The sequence below is a fragment of the Rhodamnia argentea genome, chromosome 6 (assembly GCF_020921035.1).
Source record: "Rhodamnia argentea isolate NSW1041297 chromosome 6, ASM2092103v1, whole genome shotgun sequence".
In the NCBI taxonomy this organism is placed as follows: Eukaryota; Viridiplantae; Streptophyta; class Magnoliopsida; order Myrtales; family Myrtaceae; genus Rhodamnia; species Rhodamnia argentea.
This window is the reverse complement of record NC_063155.1, coordinates 19,376,963-19,396,951: the sequence shown is the minus strand read 5'-3', so window position 1 is coordinate 19,396,951 and position 19,989 is coordinate 19,376,963. Positions and strand designations below refer to the sequence as shown.

Here is a 19,989-nt window from a genome sequence, read left to right as displayed (position 1 = left end):
ATTCCAATGCTATCTTTCCACCAATATTTGTCAAAAATCGTCGACGCGGTTTTGTGTCAAATAGAACGACATACGATGAGTGGATTAGCACGACAGGTTTTCCAACGAAAATTCATCGGAAAATTACATTGGCGTGCAAACGTTTAGAATAAAATTGGCAAAATCGAAAAATTCTACAAAGATGTGGGTTTAATTGAGGGGTTTGTCGGATAAAATATGAAAAATGAAATACTCAGGGGAAAGTTTTGTTATTCCGTTCCGGTCCTATTCTTAGGATTGGGAATCCCATGGATTTCCATGGGAACTATCAACACTCGGCTCGGTTCGATTTCCTTTTCAATCGGAGGACGGTGCTATAACTATCATTCGATTTTGGTATGACATTGTTCCACACAATCCGGTACCCTTTTGCACTAATTCCTTAAATAACTATATAGGGTGATTTAGTAACAAAATTATTCATTTTGAAACTGCAAAGAATGTTTCATATGAGATTCATAACATCTTTTTGTGTGAATTTTTTTTTTTTTGGGTCAAATTTCTGTGGATAATCAAGTAATCCTTTTTTATGCCAAAGAGAGAGAATTGAAGCTTTTACCATAAAAATGCGTTCACAAAATTAAAATACAATGTGTTTTTTTTTTTCAAGCTTTTACCATAAAAATGTTCTGTTCCTCGTGAAAAGACTCCATTGCTTTGCAACCATCTCAATTGAAAGGTGTATAGTTCTATTCGACCTCGAATACCTGTGCTTTGAGCTTGAGTTAACAAGTAGAAATCCTCCCGACGGTGCGGTGCGGTGCGGTGCGCGGTGCGGTGCGGTGCGGTCCCAGAAAAAGACCCGAGACTCGCGAAATGACGTTGTCCCTCTCTCGTGATTGCTCTCTCCCTCGATGATCGCGTTGTCCCTGTTGATTGAACTTCGATTCTACTGCATCTCTCTCTCTCGGCCTCTCCTGGGTATGTAGTTTGGCTACTGAACCGGTATTGCTCTCTGGGTGCGTGTGTAGTTGCTCGGAGTAAGCAAAATCCGTGTGCCTAATCATGTTTGCCCGAACCCGATGTCAAAAGAAAGAAACTTCCCTTCTCTGTTCTGCATTGGCTCGTATGCAATCGGTCTTTCGCACAAAAATTTGACTGGGTTTTAAAGGAATCGTAGCATGATTCGAATTTCAGGGGCTTTTCTGCGCTTACCCACCAGTGCATTCTAGCTGTTTGATGAATTGCTTAGCGTAAGCTTTGGCAACGCAGCTTCGAAGATTGTGAGGTTTTGTTCTATGGGGTCGTGTGCTTGCCCATTTTTTTGGTTAGTCTTGTGGAGTCTCTGTAGTTAGCCCTGTCTTACTGACAGTAGTTCGTTTCTTTCAGGTGTCATGTCATGCTCGCTATGATCAAAGTGGCTGCTTTTATTTGCTAGAAAGGTGTCTCCTGTAGCAAGATGTTGAAGCAAGCTTTTCGCCACCTGTGCACTAATAGTGTTCTAGTGCTTGGTGTTGATGCCTCTCGACATGCTGTCTTTGTACCGACATGTGGTATCCACAGTGGGCAGGTAAGTTCATTGAATATCTGATCTTTTACTAGTTTGCGATGTCCTCTCCATGTCATTTCCTTGATAATGTCACTGGTGCAGCATAATGGTTGAGCAAATAATCAATTGAATTTGGGCTTGCTCTATCCTTAATTGAACTGGGTAGGGATATGGTATGCATGTTGGCTTTTTGGTGACCACGTTTAGTTAGTACTCTCCCAGGTCTTTCATGTCCTGAGATAGTGCTGGTTGGTAAGCTTGACACTTGTTTCATTTGTCTGAACAGCCTCATTTAGCACCAAGAAGTTTCTTTGGAGTTGAAGACTACTTGGATGACAACAATAGCCGGCCATACACTTACCAAAAGGGGAAGAAGTCCAAGAATCCGTGTAAGCACGTGTCCTTCAAACAGCGCACCATAGCCTACATGGAGCCGTTCACGCTAGATGTTTTCATCTCCAAGCGCTTTGTCTCGGCTTCACTGACTCATAGGGTCACGTGCAAGCAGGTCGCTGTTGCGGGTACCAATTCTAAGGACATCAAAGCTGTACTCAGGTCTCGATCAGACATACCTGCATGTTTGGCCGTAGGCCAGATTTTGGCGGACCGGGCGAGGGAAGCCGACGTGTACACTGCTTCCTATACTCCAAGAGAGAGGGACAAGTTTGAAGGAAAAATCAGAGCCGTAGTTCAGTCTCTGATTGACAGTGGCATCGATATTAAAGTTTATCTTGACTGATTTTTCCTCCTTGAGCATGATCTTGTTTATGTGCACAACTCCTAATGGGAATATACTGACATCTTAGACATTGTGTTGAGAACATGCAGGATGTTGTGTTGATTCATTTGCTGGTTGCATATAGATAACTGTGACTATTTGTTTATCAGTAGCAGTCAGATTTTGTTTTGGCTTTGTGGAAACATTTACCTTCTGGATTCTTGAATGGGCATTGTGATGGCTATCATGGCTTCATCATATATATTTCTCCAATTTTACATGGTCTCTACATCGACCCCAGCTTTTGAAACATTATGGATATCCATGAGAGGAGGGTTAGTTTCATCCGTCTTCTTTTAGCAGACAGTTGTTTACAAGGTCAGGTCCACAGCTCCTGACAGTCTGAAGTACTATTATCACGTGGATTGGCAAGTGAATCCTTCTCAAATTGTCATAACTTTAGTTAGTTTACTTGTCTACTGTTCAATTGGTTGCCTTGAGTTCATATGATAAATATACATATGACATAGATATACACACACACAAAAATATTACTTAGCCCACCTTCGTGACTTGATAATGAATAATCAATTAGCACGATATCACATGATTGGTCATTGTATTCTCGTAGATTATTTTGACACCAAATATGTAGTGTTGTTTAGTCATTCTATTCGTTCTATTTTCTGAGTTTGACTCTTTTGGACAGGAATGAGCCAGGCTCATTGAAAGATGAATTCATGTGATATGCTACTTTTGAATTTTAATTCTTGCTGATTGTACCCACATATTTTTATACCTTGAAGATTACCACCGACTTTATGACCTACCAATGATAATTACTGTGTTTACTAACGCCTAGGAAGTTACTAACTTTTTATTCAAAATTACCAATCTTAATTTGACTGAAGTACCAATATACGTCACATTAACATACCGACTAACTTTGGGAAAATTACCAAAATTTTTTTTATATATATTGCAATTATGTCAATTCAGTCCTAAAATTTTTGATTGGGCTAATTGAATTTTAAAATTTTTTACATTTTTCCAATTGAGTCTATCCGATCAACTTGGCTGAAAATTGATGACATGGACGCCATCCATCCACCAACAGTCTTACGTGACACTATCGTTGCTAATGTGGAAATTTTGTTAATTTTTTTTGGTTCTAATTTTTTTTTTTAAGGGCCGGCAAGAGATTCCTGTTTGTAAGCAACACCTTTGAAGTTGCTAACTTTAATTAAAATTAGCGACCTGAATTTGATTGGTGTACCAACATTCACCAAACTAAGATACCAGCTGATTTTAGTTACTGACATATCTTGTAAATTATTATTCTCTATACTACCTGTATGGTCAATTATTTATTCATGCGCCTTACCAATGTCGTTACTAACATTTCTTTGAAATTACCAACCTTAAATTGGTATATCGTTGATATACCAACACGGAACGCTAAAAATGTCCGTTTATTTGGGGTTATGTACTTTTGGTATGTTCCGTAGGTTATATGACATTTCATTTTGCTATTGTAAGAATGAACAATTTGTCCATCAAAATTAGATATCTAATCTCTATCTTGTTTTATCGCTTCTTGTCCATGTCCCATCGGTTCATTTTTTTGTTTTTGATTCTGCCAATCATCAGTTCAGTTCGAATGCATTCTTCTGAGAGTTACAAGAAAGGTCATGCAATTTGGTAGAACAAAGTGCAACATATTGAAGCACATACGCATTCTATAACGTGATTTGGTAGAACAAATACGTCTTGTTTTGAGTTTCATATGGCTGAAACTCTTAAACCGATAGAATCTCTGTTTGTCCGGGGATGGCCCAGTTTATCAATTGCAGTCCCATCTCCGGCTCCGTTCTAGAGTTTGACGAAATTAGAAGTACATGATTACGCTGGTTTAGTTCATATGCGGACTTGCTCGGCAACGACAAGTCTGGTGCACCTTACTCAGCTAATCCTAAGAGATTGTGGTGCAATGAAAGAGATGGTAACATATGATGCAAATGGAACAAGTTTTTCTCCTCAGTCTAATCAAATCCGGAGTTTCCCACAGAGTACCGCAATTCAAAAGTTATACGCCACAAGTCCTTCAAATAGTTGAATCGTTTTGTTCTTTCTAGTTTCTACATTCCTACAGAGCTCAAGAGTTGGTTACCAACTCTCTAATCAGAGATTAGTCTCCAAAAAGCTATGCAACTGCAGATATGCGTGCCACTCTGTATCACGAGCCAAGCCCTTCATTTGTTAACCCTGATTCTCTCAAAAACACTGGATTCAAACGATGTTTTGCAGTGGCTGGAAACCGATAATTTCAGAAATTGGCTCGTCCCAGACAGAAGAAGTCACATTCAAGCTCTTCACCGTTTCTTGATCATCATCATGCGCATTGGCAGAATCCCTTTAATGCTGAATTAAGTTAAAATTTTTGGTTTGATAACGAGTCATACATGCTCTTTATATTCAAGTGGTCTCCCTTTATCTATAAGTTTAAGCTTTTGAATTGGACTTTATAACATAGTAACGAAGCTAGTTCTATCTTTTTTCGCATATGTGTGTCCACTCCCTTTAGTCAAATGTCATATGCCATGGTCAAATTCTATGTGCCGCTCCCAATCCTACTTGTACGTGAGAAGGGAGTTGAAATATTTTCTCGCGTCACTTGACAACGGTAGCCACACGCTCTTTACATTCATGGGTCTCCCTCCATTTATTAGCTTAAATTTTTAAGACAATTGGCGGTAGTCTTATAACATCTCACACATTTGATGCTGAAATAAATGAAAACTTACCCTATGGAGAATTTGTCTGCCTATTTCGCAGACATCCTTTTGCCAAGACAATGGAACTTCTTTCCTTATCGGTCATCTGGTTCTTATGTCAGGTTAGTACTCACTCCTGTACCTACAATCTGTTTCTTTCCCCTTCTGGATACGCGCACTGTACTACCAACTTTTGATTAGATCCCAAGTGTGCTTCGGCGAAACTCGGTGCAGGTCCGGCTTCAAAATCACCTTTCAGCAAAACCATTCTGCGAAAGTTTGTTTGGAATGCTTATTGCTTTCGCCATTGAAGAGACTATACCGAACCCTCCTACTGTATCTCTCCATTGCAATCGGTACGCCTGTTTTTGTGGTTGTGCTTATATGTGGAGAATCTTGTTGATTGCTAAGGAAAGAATGTCCTAAGATGGTGTGGTCATTTGTTCTTTCCTGCAATCTGCCGGTGTTACCTGGTGCACAAATTATTTTCTGCTAGTTTTGTACTTTTGTAAGGAGTTTAGGAACAAAATAATTCACCAATGATGAGTCAACTACTAATGTCGGTACTTTTCGTAAAAAAAATCTACAGGACCAATCACACCGCCGTTTTCGCAACTAAACGATGTCCAGGTCAAATTTAGATTTAACCATGAAATGATGGATCGAACCATTGCGTCCGGACCGATCTGTGGATGCTTGTTGGATCTTTCAGGTTAAAACACTCTTCCCATTATGGGAATAGAGTTTCGAAATGGCGTCACAAATGCTAGAGAAGACTTCTAAAGAGAGATATCTATAGCGAACTATTCTCTTGTTATTTAGGGTACTCGAGCATCTTTTCGAACAATCTTCATTCACTGAGTTTTTTGGGCTAGATTACCACATTTGATGTATTTACCAATTCTTGCCCTTAATTGAGAAAATCCATAGTTTATTGACAGTCAACTTCATAATTTTTCAATCCCTTTGAATTAGAGGTTTATCGACGGTACTACCTTTTAAATTTAAATTCCACTCGTATCTCGTTTTTTCCTTTTTTTTTTTTTCCCTTGAACGATTTTACTTACTCTTCCTTCTCCACGGACATTGCGAGTCAACTCCGACATCTGACCTTGTCTGTCCATCGAGACCCGGGCGTCAAGCTGCAGCTGCAGAGGTCACCCAAGCTTTTTCCCAGAGATTTCCCCAGAGTTTCAGACACAGCAGCACGACATCAGTCAACTTCTCGGTCAAACCATCATTTTCTCTCTCTTTCCCTCCTCTACTTCCCCCCCTTCTTCCTCAGCAAGAATTGGATCCACATGTACTGGCCATGGTGATCATACCATGGACAAGAAATGGAGCGTGGAACGTGTGAAGCAACGCATCGAATCGGACTCTTATCTCTATTTCTGGCAACAAACTCCACCGAGAATCCCAGAGCACGCGCAAAGCTTCGAGCTTGATTCAGAAAAGGAAACCATTTTCACGTCCCTTCGCCGTTGGGGCGATCGTTCGAGGTGGGTTCGTTTGATAAGGTCGGATAAGACCGTCCTAGTCTTGATTGAGACGTCACAACGGACCCCACGCGCTTTCGTGTTTCCGTCGTCTATATAAAGGCTGAGAGAGAACGGGTGCGAAAATTTTCGGCAGAAGCAGCTTCTGTGAAGTTAGGGCTTTTAAGAGAGAGTCGAGAAGTGGCAGACGAGGGGTTTCGGAGAGTGTTTGTGGGTGTGAATCGAATCGGCAGGAGGAGTCGAAATTGGAGCTGATCGAGAGAGGATGGGGTGTTGCTTTTCGGATGTGAGAGGAGGTCAAGAAGCGGTCGGAGGGACCCAACAGAGGCCCATAGGAGGAGTAGGAGTTGGAGGTGGAGGAGGCAACAATGGTGGGCACAACGACGCCGTCGACCTCTTCTTCCGAGCTCGTGGTCAGCACGCTCTCTTCTCTCAAATTGAGGTTTGCGTCTCTCGCCTGTTCATGTGATTATGCGGGCTTTTTGCAACGCGACTGTCGTGATATGCTGTGGTGATACGCTTAGTTTTCTTCAGACCTGAGTCAATGTTGTCACTTGTCATGTTTTATTCTCGTTCTTTCGAGAGAAGCGATGATTTGGCGGGAAAAACCTCTCTATCGGAGTATCGTTTGCGGAAAAACTTAGAAGCATTCTTCACAATGTGGATTCTGCTCCAACCTCGCTACTGAACTAATTGATGTTAGATTTTCTGAAGAACCTCTGATTATGTGGTCCCGACAAGGTCGTCTAATTAGAGTTTTCTTCTTGTTGTCCTCATTAGACTTGACTTGAGGAGATTTCTTTTCTTTTCTTGGAAGCAAAATCTTAATCTGCCTCTCGAGCTGTGACCTTTTGGTGCTCATGCAAATGACAAGAATTACATGCCACGACAAGTTTAGTGGGAATGCCTTGCATCAGCTTTTTCAAAAGGTCTGCTAGTTTAGACAGAGTCTAACTAGGCCTTGCACTTGTACACCATTACCCTGTTCATTTTTCAGAAACAGAGTTACTATTTGAATTATGTGTCGCCTTACAAAATCTAAACTTGGTGTTGCTGATTAAGCGTAGATACGAATAGGATATCTGGGAAGTAGCTAGTACAAATTAAGCAAATCATACTTTCCAACAACAAACTTCGTGCATTGCATATGGTGTTTTCGTAGGCATCGATCTTGAAATCTAATGCCATGATGTGCTTTATTGTCTATGCTGCAGTTATCCTTGTCTGCTTCAAAGTTACGTGATCGCGACATCATGTCAAAGGTGAGAAAGCATTTTCAGCGGACTTGTTGTATATCTTGCTACTAGTATGTAGTTTTTCTGTTTTGTCTGCATCTTGCTTTCACATTTACCTGGGATCTTCTTGGTGTTGTTTATTGGGTTGTCACAGAAGGGTAGATTTTCTTCTTCTTCTTCTTCTTTTAAAGTCTTGATCAAATTTCAGGCTGCGTAAGAAACCCCTGAACTTATATAGTTAAGTACAATAAATGACTGATTCCAGGAGATTTGTGCATGTTTGTGTTTCCTTCTTCTTTTATTCCCAAATTCGAGCTTGCTTAAAGGTTTATGAACTTTGATCAATGGATTCTGGCAGAGTGATCCAATGGCAGTTGTATACTTGAGGAAAGGAGATGGGATGCTTGAGGAACTTGGGAGGACAGAAGTCATACTAAATAGTTTGGATCCTGCATGGATTGAAAAGATTTCCTTAGCTTATCACTTTGAGACTGTTCAGCATCTGGTGTGAGTTTTCCATGCATAGCAAAGTATAACGTATTCAGTTTGTGGTTTATCTTTATGTAAACCTCTTAATTTATTTGCTTTTATCTCTGTTCAGGTTTCATGTATATGATGTCGACACAAAGTATCACAAAGTACCTGTAAAGGTTTGTCAGTTATCTTAATCATTTCACATAGTTTGATATTTCTTTTTGAGAATTTTCACTAACTTTGTTTCTTTCCTCTGTCAGTTATTTTAGTCATTTCACAATTTTTTTTTTTGGATTTTCACTAACATTGATTTTTTTTCTCTATCTTTGGCTTTTTTCCCCCTCTAAATCTTATGGGTGAAGCCATGTGCTATGCATAGCCTTTCTTGGTTATAAATTAACAATGTCTATGACTGCCATTTTGTGTTCTATGTCACATTTCAGTCAATCTTCCTTGGGGTACAACTCAAATAACGGAGAGACTGTTTGGAGTAATAGGGGACTAGTCTCAGATTGATTACCAAGTTGCTCCAACTTATATACTAGCTACTTTTACTATGGTTATGGATAAACTGAATTTTTGGTGTTATCCTGAAGTAGGAATTATAAAGATAAAAGCTCATCTCTTTTCTTGCCATTGATTTTCAAGTGCAGTAGGATGAAACTTTCCCTGGGTGGATTGGCTTTAGCTATCTCGCGGTCTACATATTGTTACGTCCATGAAATTCTGGACAAACAAAATGAATGCATAGGACAATCTTATGTTTGCGTAGGAATTCGAATGTTCGATGGCATTTAAGTAAATCATGACTTACAATCGCCCTTGCAATCATGCTTATTTGGGAAATATGTACTAGTCCATTGAGATTGCTTGGGTTTCTGTTTCCTTTTGTCTGTGCATGTGAGGAAGAAAAAATCTCATTAGTATCTCTGATTGGGAGGTTTCAATGCAGACATTAAAGCTGAAGGACCAAGAGTTTTTAGGAGAAGCTAGCTGCGTGCTGTCAGAGGTACTTACTCCTGGCTCACATTGTCATTGTGTCATTTTCCATGCACTTGGGTCCAATGAAGAACTAGTGTAATCCATCTAGATCTTGTCCAAAGCATCTTCTCTTTTCTATTTTCTCCAGATAGTCACAAAGCAAAGTCGGAGTTTGACCCTGTCGCTTCATAATAAAAATCTACAAGTAGGCGTGAGAAACCTGGGTACTCTGACTGTCCGTGCTGAGGAATCTGTTGCTTCCAGGACTGCTGTTGAAATAATATTCCGCTGCTCCCAGTTGGGAAACAAAGATATGTTTTCTAAAAGTGTAAGCTCTCCAAAATCTCTCTTGAAAGGTTATGTTTGATATTGTTCCTTGCCATATCTTTCATTGCTTTAGTCTCATACTCTGGTGTTACCTTTTCTTAGGATCCTTTCCTGAGAATATCGAGAGTAGTTGAGTCTGGGGGTTCTCTTCCTATTTGCAAAACTGAAGTTATCAACAACAACTTGAACCCTAGTTGGAGGCCCTTATGTCTAAGCATGCAGCAATTTGGAAGCAAGGCAAGTTTTTCACAGAGCCTGTCATCATATTGTCTGATATGTTGCTGGAGGCACTAGTGATTTGGCATACTGTAAGACTTGTTGCAGGAGAATCCATTAGTCATTGAGTGCTTTGACTTTGATACTAGCGGAAACCATGCACTTATAGGGTAAATGCCTATTCTCATGCAATTTTTAATACTTAAGCTATTTGTACGTTAAGTTGCTTCTCGTTTATTGCAGTAAACTTCAGAAGTCAATGGCAGACTTGGAGAAACTTCACAAAGGAAGAAATGGTGCAAATTTTACTTTACCATCTTCTCATCACGGCCATGAAAAGGTGTCTGTCATTCTTAAATAAATAGTACACTTCGTTTAGATGAGCCCTTTGATCAGGTTTATAAATTCGTTGTATAGGTTCTCAAGAGTCAGCTTTTCGTGGATCAATTTTGTGAGAAGCAACAGCACAGCTTTCTCGATTACATATCAAGTGGTTTTGAGCTTAGTTTTATGGTTGCTGTCGACTTTACAGGTACTAATCATTTTGGGTATTTGTTTATCTTGTAATTTTCCATCTCTTTGATGCTCGATTTGATTTCTTTTCGATGCTTCTGGACCTTTTTAGCTTCAAATGGAAATCCCAGAAATCCAGATTCCTTGCATTACATTGATCCTTCAGGAAGATACAATTCCTACCAGCAGGTATAATTTAATTTGCCACCTCGACATGCTCACTTTTGATGACGTTTTAATATGGAATCAAGTAAAATATACTTCAAAGTTAAATGTTCTAATAGGTTAATCATTTAACGTGCTTTTTCCTTCCTTATGAGTTGTAATAGGTTAACTAGTTGACATGCCTTTTCTTTCCTTCAAACAATTGATGTCATAGACTTATGTTATCTAGTAATTTGTGGTGCCCACATTTTAGGCTATAATGGAAGTTGGAGAGGTGATTCAGTTTTATGACTCGGATAGACGATTTACAGCGTGGGGATTTGGAGGAAGGACTTATGATGGTACTGTGTCACACTGTTTTAACCTGAATGGAAGTCCAGATGGCTATGAGGTAGATAAACTGAATTTCCAGATCCCATTGATATATCCACTTTTGGAGCAAGGCTGTAGTACATCTGGGACATCATATCAATTCTGTAATTCACAGTCAAAACTCTGTGTGGATAGGTCGAAGGAGTCGAAGGCATCATGGCTGCTTATGCTGGTGCTTTGCACAATGTATCCATGGCAGGACCCACTTTATTTGGTCAAGTGATCAATAGGGCTGCTCAAATTGCTGGCAAATCACTTTCCTATAACCATAGCAAATACTACGTTCTGCTCATAATAACGGTAAAATGGAAAGAAGCATTCAATATTTTTTAGATTTTATATGTTTTTCTGCACAGCTGATAGAAGTTTTTCTTCTTTTTTAGGATGGAGTTCTCACGGACGAACAAGAAACCGTGGATGCATTAGTGAGGGCATCGGATCTTCCACTCTCAATTCTGATAGTTGGAGTTGGAGGTGCAGATTTTACACAAATGGAGGTAGGTTTTCATTTAAGAACTATGTCGAAATATCTATGATAGAGAGGATATCGAGAGCTTAACAGTCTGATTTTTTATTTCTGTCAGAAGCTTGATGCTGACCACGGAATTAGATTAGAAAGCTCTACTGGTCGGATAGCCACGAGAGACATTGTTCAGTTTGTTCCAATGCGAGAAGTTCATCGTAAGTTGATTTTCTCATGATTTGTTTGTCAATGAATCCATTAGCTTTTGTTAATCGAGATCGAGATAGATGTTCATGTTCCCATTAATACTTGACAAAAACCATAATTTTCTTTCCTCATTAATGTGAGTTCATAATAATGATCAATTGTGTAGCATTTGAATATAGGAAATACTGTTTGGTAATTTAAGCCGAAAGAGGTTGACAGCCTGGCATTCATGGTAATGTCGTCATGGTATAGTTGGGGGATTTTAGTGTCATGGTATAGTTGGAGGATTTTAGTGTTGGACTTTAGTGTCGGACTTGGTTTCTTTCTTGACTTTTTAGATTCCTTGGTTTCCATAGGTTTATTCATTTATTTACCTATTCCGACTTTTTTGCATCCTGGCATATTCTCTTAAAAGCCAATGGATATATATTATTTTGTTTTCAACTGATTAAATCAGGATCAGAGAAGGCAGTATCGGATCTGAAAGTTCTATCCGACTGTTGTTTTACTTTATTTCATTGGGTTGGTGAAGGTGGAAAGGTTTTGCAATCAAGTACGCAAGTAAACAGTCTAGGAGTTGCTGATAAATCTTCCGTTTTTCTCTCAACATTAACTTACACGAAACTATACTGTTCTTGGCAGGTGGGGGTATATCGGCGGCTCAAGCTCTTTTGGAGGAGCTTCCTGGACAATTCCTGACTTACATGCGGGCTAGAGACATAAAACCCCGCAATCCTACGCCGCCTTGAGCAGCTCTTTGAGAAGTGCCATTTGCGCCCTAGTTTCTTGAACTTCTGAATGGATGACCAAATGAACGATTATGTTAATGCTCGATTTGTGTACAGCTGCTAGCGGAGGTTTGAAATTCTGTAAAGAGCTCTGTTGTTTGCTGTCAATGCAACTTCTTTAAAAGCTGAAAAGAACTGGGAAGGGCAGAAGCAGCCTCATTGCGCAAGTGTTGTTCCTGTAAATTGCTAATCATACTGCAAGTATGTGAATATCTTCGTGAATACGAGTATAGTTTAGTTTCGCAGTTGTTGAGGATTATGGTGAGTTCTCGAAAAAGTTTAACACTTAAGAGTTACCCATTATGATATGGTATCCCTTTGACCCTAAATCGAGGACTGTGATGTTTTTGTCCTTTTTTTTTACTATACTAGAAACCAAATATGAGATGATAATCCATGTTAAATCAGTGATAATAAAAGATGATGAAAATAATTATTAGCAAATGAATGGATAGAGGTACCCACCATTAAGAAAAATTTAATTAGAAAAAAATGGAAATTATATGATAACATTGCACATAATTTCGTATAGAAATATGATAACTCATGGGATTAAATGCATAATCTAAGAAAACCGTTATCGCTAACTTTAAGGTATGTCCTAGCACTTTCAACTGTTTGAGAATTTAGCTATGACAAATGATTGATCAAACCTGCATCCATTTTTATTTCAAGTACTTTAGAATTGGCGAAAGCAAAGCCCTAAATTTCACATAATTACTATCACGTCATAGATAGTAATAACAAATGCTGACATCCGATAACTTTTTATATATTCGTCTATTTTCTCGAAAATCAAATCATTCAATTCGAGAACGCTTGCTTTGCTATTCTTTGCAGACTATCATTAAAGCTTTTTTACAACCCTTAGTTCTTATTACATGCTTCAATTAAACAGGTAAAAAGTCGAAAAGATTTCAGATTGCTTTATGTCTATGGCACACGTCGTTTAGCCAAGAAAGAAGGAAACTATTCATTGTTGAAAAGGTTAGCGATTGAAAAAAGGTAATCGAAAGACAAAAGTACGAGTTCCCAAACCATACAATATAATCAACCACGTAGTAAATGGTGAATGATCAGTCTTAATGGGGTTATTATTAATGAGAAAGTGCATGAGAGCGACATAATTCTGTATTCTTAATTATTTCATTGACAAATCGAGTATCATTTAGTTTTTTTTTCTATTATGTAAAATAGAAACTTTTTCGGTTAATCGTGTTTCTTAATTGAATTGATGAGAAGGTGCATTGAAAAATGGAAATTTATCATAAAGCACATAGCCTAACTATAGTCCATATTGCTATACACGAAACTGGATGTTGATTGGAAAGATTGTGGTTGTCAATACAAATGACAAGAATATATCATAAATCACAACTTTTCTTGCTCATAATAAGAATTTTTTTTTCTTTCGGCCAAAAAATAAGAAATTTTTCTTGGACTCTCCTTCATGAATAAATAAACGAGTTGAGTTTATTCACAAGATTAAGCTCTCAATCTAAACTAGTAGATTGTAGGTCCAGTTCGGGCTTGATGAAAAGTTCAGGATGGCTAAGCCAATAGATGGGAATTCATTTTGTGAAGTTAGTAGGATAATTACAAAAAAAGTTGTATACGTACTTGCGCCAATTTAGTTCCAAACCTTTCAATCGTGTCAATTTAGTCCTAAATCTTTTTATATTTTATCAATTGCGTTCATCTAGGCAATTTTGACCGGAAATCACTCACATTAACGATTTTTTTTCCTCACTGTGGCCAGCGAGGGCTTCGTGGCCCTTGCCCAAAACTGGGCAAAGCCATTGTGGCTACGGCTGAAGGTGGCATGGCCCACGGCCATGCCCGGACCATCGCGAGGAGCAACCATGGGCCTTCGACCACGGCTGGCTAGGCCATGGCGACGCGACCTCGCCCATAGCCGCCATGGCCTCGCCCAAATCTAGGGGAGGTCGGATGAGGGCTTTGCAGCCCTCACCTAGTGGCCAGCGAGTTCCAACGACCCTTGTTGGCCATAGTTAAAAAAAGAAAAGAAAAGAAAATAAGGAAAGAGATGAAAAGAAAAAGAAATGAAAAATTAATAAAAATTAGAAAAAATATCACAAAAAATAAATAGCCCACGATAGCATTGGCCATATGGAGCGACTATATCATGTAGGTCGGTTGGCGTCTACATGAATAATTTTTTTTTTCTAAATTAATAGGATGAATTCAATTGGCAAAATGCGAAAATGTTTAGGATTAATTTGGCATAATTGAAATAGTTAGAAATGAATTGGCATGTGTGCAGCACGTTTAGGTTTTTTTTTTTTGATAATTTTGGCAAAGTTAAAGGATAGAGGACTTTTATGAAAGAAAGTCCCAAATTCAGCTTTTTCCTCCTTGTGCTTAGTCCACATAGCTAGGCTTTCTCCATCCTGTTATATTGAGTTTAATATTCCTTTTTTCAGTCATGCTGGTGCTTGAATATCTCTTCTTGGACACGATATTTGATTGATCTGCTCATTGATCCGGTCTAAACTGAATATTGAAAACAAATTTCGAAACTCTTATTTTTCTCGCAAGAGGAAATACTATCTATGTCTATACTGCTTGTTAAGGGAAAAGTGCGGAAGTGCTGTGTTTTAAAGAGTCCAAATATGCCTTTCAAAAAAACCATTGTTGCTGCTTGCAAATGGTCGAAGATATACGAGAGGGTGCAAAGTGGGAAATGACAACTAGCGGTTGTGATTTAACCATCTGCTTTGGTTGGGGGGCTTAGTGGGACTTGAGTGTGGGAAAACCACCTGTCGCGACCCTAAAAAAATAAACGAGTTAATTTTCGGGCTAATGGATTATCAGGTTAATTAATTAACTAACCTAACTCGGACTCTCCCAAGTCCATACCAAATCGCAACTTAAGGTTCAAATAATTAACATGCAACGTGTTTTGAATTTGGAGTCGCCACTAATCATTTTCGGTAGGTTGATTAGAAACCTAAATAAAATAGCGGGAGAAAACTATCTTATTTCCGCGAACCAGAGATTTTGAATTCGGGGATTTGGTTACGCTAGATTACTCTAACGCCCTTTCGGTACCATTTTCATGAAAAAATATTTGATTTGGCAATTTTGATGGATTTTACTTGAAATTCAAAGATGCAATTTTTTTGGTTTTTTCTTCTTTTTTATGAGAATGCAAAATATTGAACTTTGTGCGATATGCACCATGGATGATTTAGAAAGAAAGAAAACGTAGCCAATCACGAGTATTTACAAAAATAAATTAACACGTAATAATGTTAAATTTGGAACACGTGGCATGTCTAAAATAAACAAACAAATGTTCAAACCAAACGATTACATTTTGTAGATCGAGATGGAAAGGATTACCTTCTATTACACAAAATCTTACTCACGTACACGTTATAGTTCCCTTCAAGATCTCGGAGTTGGAAGAACGCGACCGTCGTCGGAAATGGCAAGCAATGGCGTTGTTGGGTGGCGAGAGGCGAAATATGTATCGGGACTCGTCGAAGATGATGCTCGACTAAAACTCTTTTCTTCACTCTGGAATTTTCTCTTCTGATTTTTCTCAAGAACTCTCTTTTTCCTCTCTAGAAATTCCTCTCAAAAACTCTCTCAATTCTCTTCCACTCACCCCTCCCAAGAGCTCTCTACATTCTCTATCACAAAAATTCTCCTCCTCAATTCTCAAGAACTCTCCCTCTTTTATAGCCAAATTTCTCCACCCTTCATTCTTCATCTTCATTTCTTCACCTTCCATTTTCATCTTCCCTTCTTCATCTTCATTTCTTCACCTTCCATTTTTATCTTCCCTTCATCACCTTCCCTTCATCATCTTCCCTTCTTCATCACCTTCCCTTCATCATCTTCCCTTCTTCATCTTTCCTTCATCATCTTCCCTTCTTCATCTTTCCTTCTTCATCTTCTTTTGGTATTTGCAATACGATCCCCGAAGTTCCAAGTATTTGCAATACGATCCCCGAAATTTTAAGTATTTGCAATACAGTCCCTGAAGTTTCAAATCTTCTCGGTATATTTTTCCATCCCGTGCCTAGTCTAGACGCATGCCAATTTAAGTGTTCTGCTTGCCCAATTATATGCCAATGCAATGTACGCTAAAAATAAATATGTGAGATGATTTTTATTTAGAACTAAAATTAGTTCTAATTTTTATGCAAAAAATAGATTAGTCAAAATTTAGGCGTCAACACCACCTCCGGCAATAAAAATCACAAAGCAAAATAGATTTTGTATAGAGACAAATTCCATTATTCCTTATCGAAACTGCTCTGTTTTATATCGATGACAACATTATGTTAACGTTACCATTTTAGAATGCATGGCATAACTCATACTTCGTATGGAGGAGTAAAGGCAATTGAGGACGTCATGCGATGATTTATATCCGAAAGAGTGTAGGAGTTTGGATAATCGACATGCCTCCGTAATAATGATTATGGACTTCCCAACTTTCTCCTCCACGTTCAATGATCGCTAGGGAAATGTTATCGCCAGTAACAATACCGGAATGGCATATTAAGCATATTTACCAGAAAAATTTGTAATTGTGCTGGAATGAGACGATACATGAAGCAATCAATCAAACAAGAGTGTTCATAATCTGATTAGGTACATTAACCGGAGCAAAAGGCGCTCATGAGAAATACTTTCAAATTGCAAAACTTTAAGTATTTTGAAAATCTTATAAATAAAGCGACAAGGAAAATATGTGTCCAAAAAAAGATCAAATTAGACGAGAGACGATCTAATTGATTGAGTTAAAATTTTGAACACTTCAAAGAGTCTACAAGCTGCCAGATTCGAATTTTATTCGCAGCAGATAGAGAAAACACACAACCATTCTCTTTGACGTTTGTTTAAAGACAGCTGTCGATTTTTGAGTGGAGCCATGTGAGCTCACGTGCCACGTAGGCGGATGAATTGGTAATTGGCAACCACTGAATATTTTGTCCTACACGCTGAGAAAAGCATCTTGAATCTCCAAGTCCCTACTCGACTGCCCAGTTGTAATCATTGCACATCTTTTGATATTCGATTTTGGATTTTCACTGCCATTGTTTCTTCTTTTTTATCTTTGGTTCCTTTATTATCTTTGTTTCTTTAGCCGTAAAGATAGATTGGCTTTAGCTGTCTTGTAGTCTATTACGGAGTGCCATGTCCATGTAATTCTTGGAAAAAAGCAAAAATGAATGCAGTGGAGGATCTTATGGTCGTGTAGGAATTCGAATGTTAAATGGCACATTAAGTAATCAGGATTTGAAATTACACTTGCCACCGTGCTTATTGGGGTGGCATTGACTAGCCCTTAGGGGTGATCGGATTTAGGATAGATAATTCCCATCCTAGAACAGAGAACTACCCGAGCTATTTTTTTTTTTTTGTGTGTGGGTCACTTTGGTTTTTTTTGTCTGGTTCTATACAATCCTATTCTACCTATGAAATCCTGCTTCCTCTTCGCGCGTCCCTACCCCACTCCCTCCGAAGTTAGGATTCGAACCTCCCATCTCTCCCTTCCCAAATGAAAAGAGTGGTCATTGAGGCAATCCTCCAATGGTTTCTCTTGGGTTGATTGGGTATGGATCTTTGCATCATTTCTGTGCTCTGTCCAGTCACTTGGTTGATTGAACAAGGTGGATTTTTGTGCCCCCGCTGCGGCTTTCTTGCAGGACCGTGTTTGGTTTCAATTCCGCTTAGTGTTTACAGTGATTGAGGTTCTCATTTAATGCCTGGAAGAGAGTAACGTGGGAATTTTTTTTTATGGAATTGGGATGATAAGAGCTCGTACCGTTAAAAAGGGAAGAATATACATTTGTAGTATATAAAAGGATCGGTTTGGTTCGGCCGATTAGATAGTTCCCACCCGAAACCGAGAAACAATCTAGTACCTACTGGTTTTCGAAAATTAAAATTGGGAACCAGACCTTATCTGCTGGTTACCATCCAAAATCAGTCGCTTGGGTATGGTTCAGTCCGGTTTGGGTGGATCATGACTTTTTTGCTCACCGCTACTAGCCCTACTAGATTGGCTTGATTTCTATTTGCCTTTTTGTCTTTCCCTGCGAGGAAGGAGAAGTCTCAATGGAATATTCAATCCAGAGTTTTCATTGGAGACGTTAAAGCTGAAGGACCAAGAGTTTCTAGGAGAAACTAGCTATATGCGCGGACTAGAGGCTTAAGCTTACGTTAATCTTACAAAAAACAAAGGCATGTGTCCATTTTTCTTGGGACGGCCGATAGTGAGATCTTGAATTTTAACCAGTTAATATGAAGCAATAGTTCAAATTTAGAGGATAACTATGAGAATTGGAGTTTGAGATGCTCAATTATTTAAGATGTCATCATGCCACCTCATTTTGGCCGGCATATGTGATCCATTCTTTCTGGCAAAAGGACACATTGAGTATCAATATTTGTGTATGACGCTTACTTTGTGCTAATATTTTTCTTAGGATCACTTGAGTGTCAAATCTAAGAAAAAATTATCATTTTAGTGCCAACCGCAAGAAATTTCATTGACCTCACCAAAGTTAGCACTTAAGTAATTATTTAAAAAAAAAAATGGCACTCAAGTGATTCAAAAGATGACCACTTTAGTGCCAAATCGGAGAAAAAAATGATCACCGTAATGCCAATAGCAAGAAATTTTGCCAACCTAACCAGAGTTGGTACTTAAATAATCGTTTGTCAAAAAAATTGGCACTCAATTGATCTAAAATAAATATTGACACTAAAGTGAGTATCATATACCAATATTGGCACTTGGGGTATCTTTTTGCCCATTCTTTTTTGTTGACTATCTTTCCTCCTACTAAACATGCACCTCTTTTGAAAATTTTTTACTTAACAAGGCTTTATCGGTTGATCCAATCCTTCGCACTTCAAATTTTTAGTATGAGATTCTCTTTATTTTTCGCATTACAATGGCACTAGATATCCTCCCCTCTCCCATGTGAGTCTATTAAACCGGGATCAACCATTGCCAATTGATACATGACCTCTTTCGAGAATCATCGAATACTTAATCATATCACAATGTGACATTTATTTTCACCTCATATACGCACTTAAATTGGAATGCTTCAATGTGTAATTACTAATTTTCAATCCGTCCAAAAAAATTCTAAAAAAAAAAAGCAAAACCTTCAATGGCTCATAGATTTGTTTGCATTGTTGACTTTCAACTCTTTTTTTTTTTTTTAGCTTTAAGGAAGGTGTACCTTGCCCAGATTTCGTGGGGGCTGCGGCAACCTAGCCAAATCTGGCCGGACAAGGGTGTCGCGGCCCTCGCAGGCTCGAGCTCGGGCATCACAACCCTCGTAGGCCTCGGGCAAGGGGTGAAAGCTTTCAGGCCCTCCCCTGTGGCTAGTGACCCTTGTCGGCCCTAAGTTTAGAAAAAAAAAAAAATAAAGAAAAGTAAAAGAAAAAATATAAAAAATTCAATTTTTTTAAATATAATTAAAAGTTATCTACGTTAGTGCTGGTTGCATCACGTCAGAGTCACATGGCCAAAATTCGTCAGAAGGACTAAATTGGTACAAAGACGAAAGATTTAGAGCCGAATTGGCAAAAAAAGGAAAAAAGAGTTTATGATTGAATTGACACAATTGCAATAGATTTATGCTTTTTTGATACAATTCAAACATAAGGAGAGATAGAGAGTTCTATGCAAGCATGCATTAACCGAAACTTCCTCGATCTGATAACAAAAGAG

At 38.6% G+C, this 19,989-nt stretch overlaps 3 protein-coding genes across 3 annotated transcripts in view; all 3 read left to right on the top strand.

The window, feature by feature from the left end:
• The first annotated feature begins 792 nt into the window (after positions 1 to 792).
• Positions 793 to 2,502, top strand: LOC115734309. The gene is made up of 3 exons (XM_030665043.2): positions 793 to 960; positions 1,369 to 1,549; positions 1,815 to 2,502. Exons 2-3 carry the CDS (start codon positions 1,439 to 1,441, stop codon positions 2,265 to 2,267), a joined length of 564 nt encoding a protein of 187 aa, XP_030520903.1. The 5' UTR covers positions 793 to 960; positions 1,369 to 1,438; the 3' UTR covers positions 2,268 to 2,502.
• A 4,068-nt stretch (positions 2,503 to 6,570) lies between these two features.
• On the top strand, positions 6,571 to 12,499 carry LOC115734443 (protein BONZAI 3-like). The gene is made up of 17 exons (XM_030665234.2): positions 6,571 to 6,708; positions 6,781 to 6,958; positions 7,731 to 7,778; positions 8,110 to 8,258; positions 8,353 to 8,401; positions 9,178 to 9,234; positions 9,355 to 9,534; positions 9,636 to 9,770; positions 9,858 to 9,919; positions 9,993 to 10,089; positions 10,167 to 10,281; positions 10,375 to 10,451; positions 10,681 to 10,818; positions 10,935 to 11,099; positions 11,183 to 11,296; positions 11,384 to 11,480; positions 12,112 to 12,499. The coding sequence occupies exons 2-17, from the start codon at positions 6,782 to 6,784 to the stop codon at positions 12,216 to 12,218; spliced, it is 1,767 nt and encodes a 588-aa protein (XP_030521094.1). The 5' UTR covers positions 6,571 to 6,708; position 6,781; the 3' UTR covers positions 12,219 to 12,499.
• LOC115751677 (protein BONZAI 3-like) overlaps positions 6,584 to 19,989 on the top strand; it is a 1,030,407-nt gene continuing 1,017,001 nt past the window's right edge. Inside the window, exon 1 of the mRNA XM_048279861.1 lies at positions 6,584 to 6,709. The gene's annotated coding sequence lies outside the window, so the exon portion shown is untranslated. The remainder of the gene's footprint in view (positions 6,710 to 19,989) is intronic.

Coding starts and splice junctions, on each gene's coding strand:
- LOC115734309 (XM_030665043.2), top strand. CDS start 1,439: ATGTTGAAGCAAGCTTTTCGCCACCTGTGCACTAATAGTGTTCTAGTG. Junction 1,550..1,814: donor GTGGTATCCACAGTGGGCAG/GTAAGTTCATTG, acceptor TTGTCTGAACAG/CCTCATTTAGCACCAAGAAG.
- LOC115734443 (XM_030665234.2), top strand. CDS start 6,782: ATGGGGTGTTGCTTTTCGGATGTGAGAGGAGGTCAAGAAGCGGTCGGA. Junction 10,282..10,374: donor GGTTGCTGTCGACTTTACAG/GTACTAATCATT, acceptor GGACCTTTTTAG/CTTCAAATGGAAATCCCAGA. Junction 11,100..11,182: donor ACGTTCTGCTCATAATAACG/GTAAAATGGAAA, acceptor CTTCTTTTTTAG/GATGGAGTTCTCACGGACGA.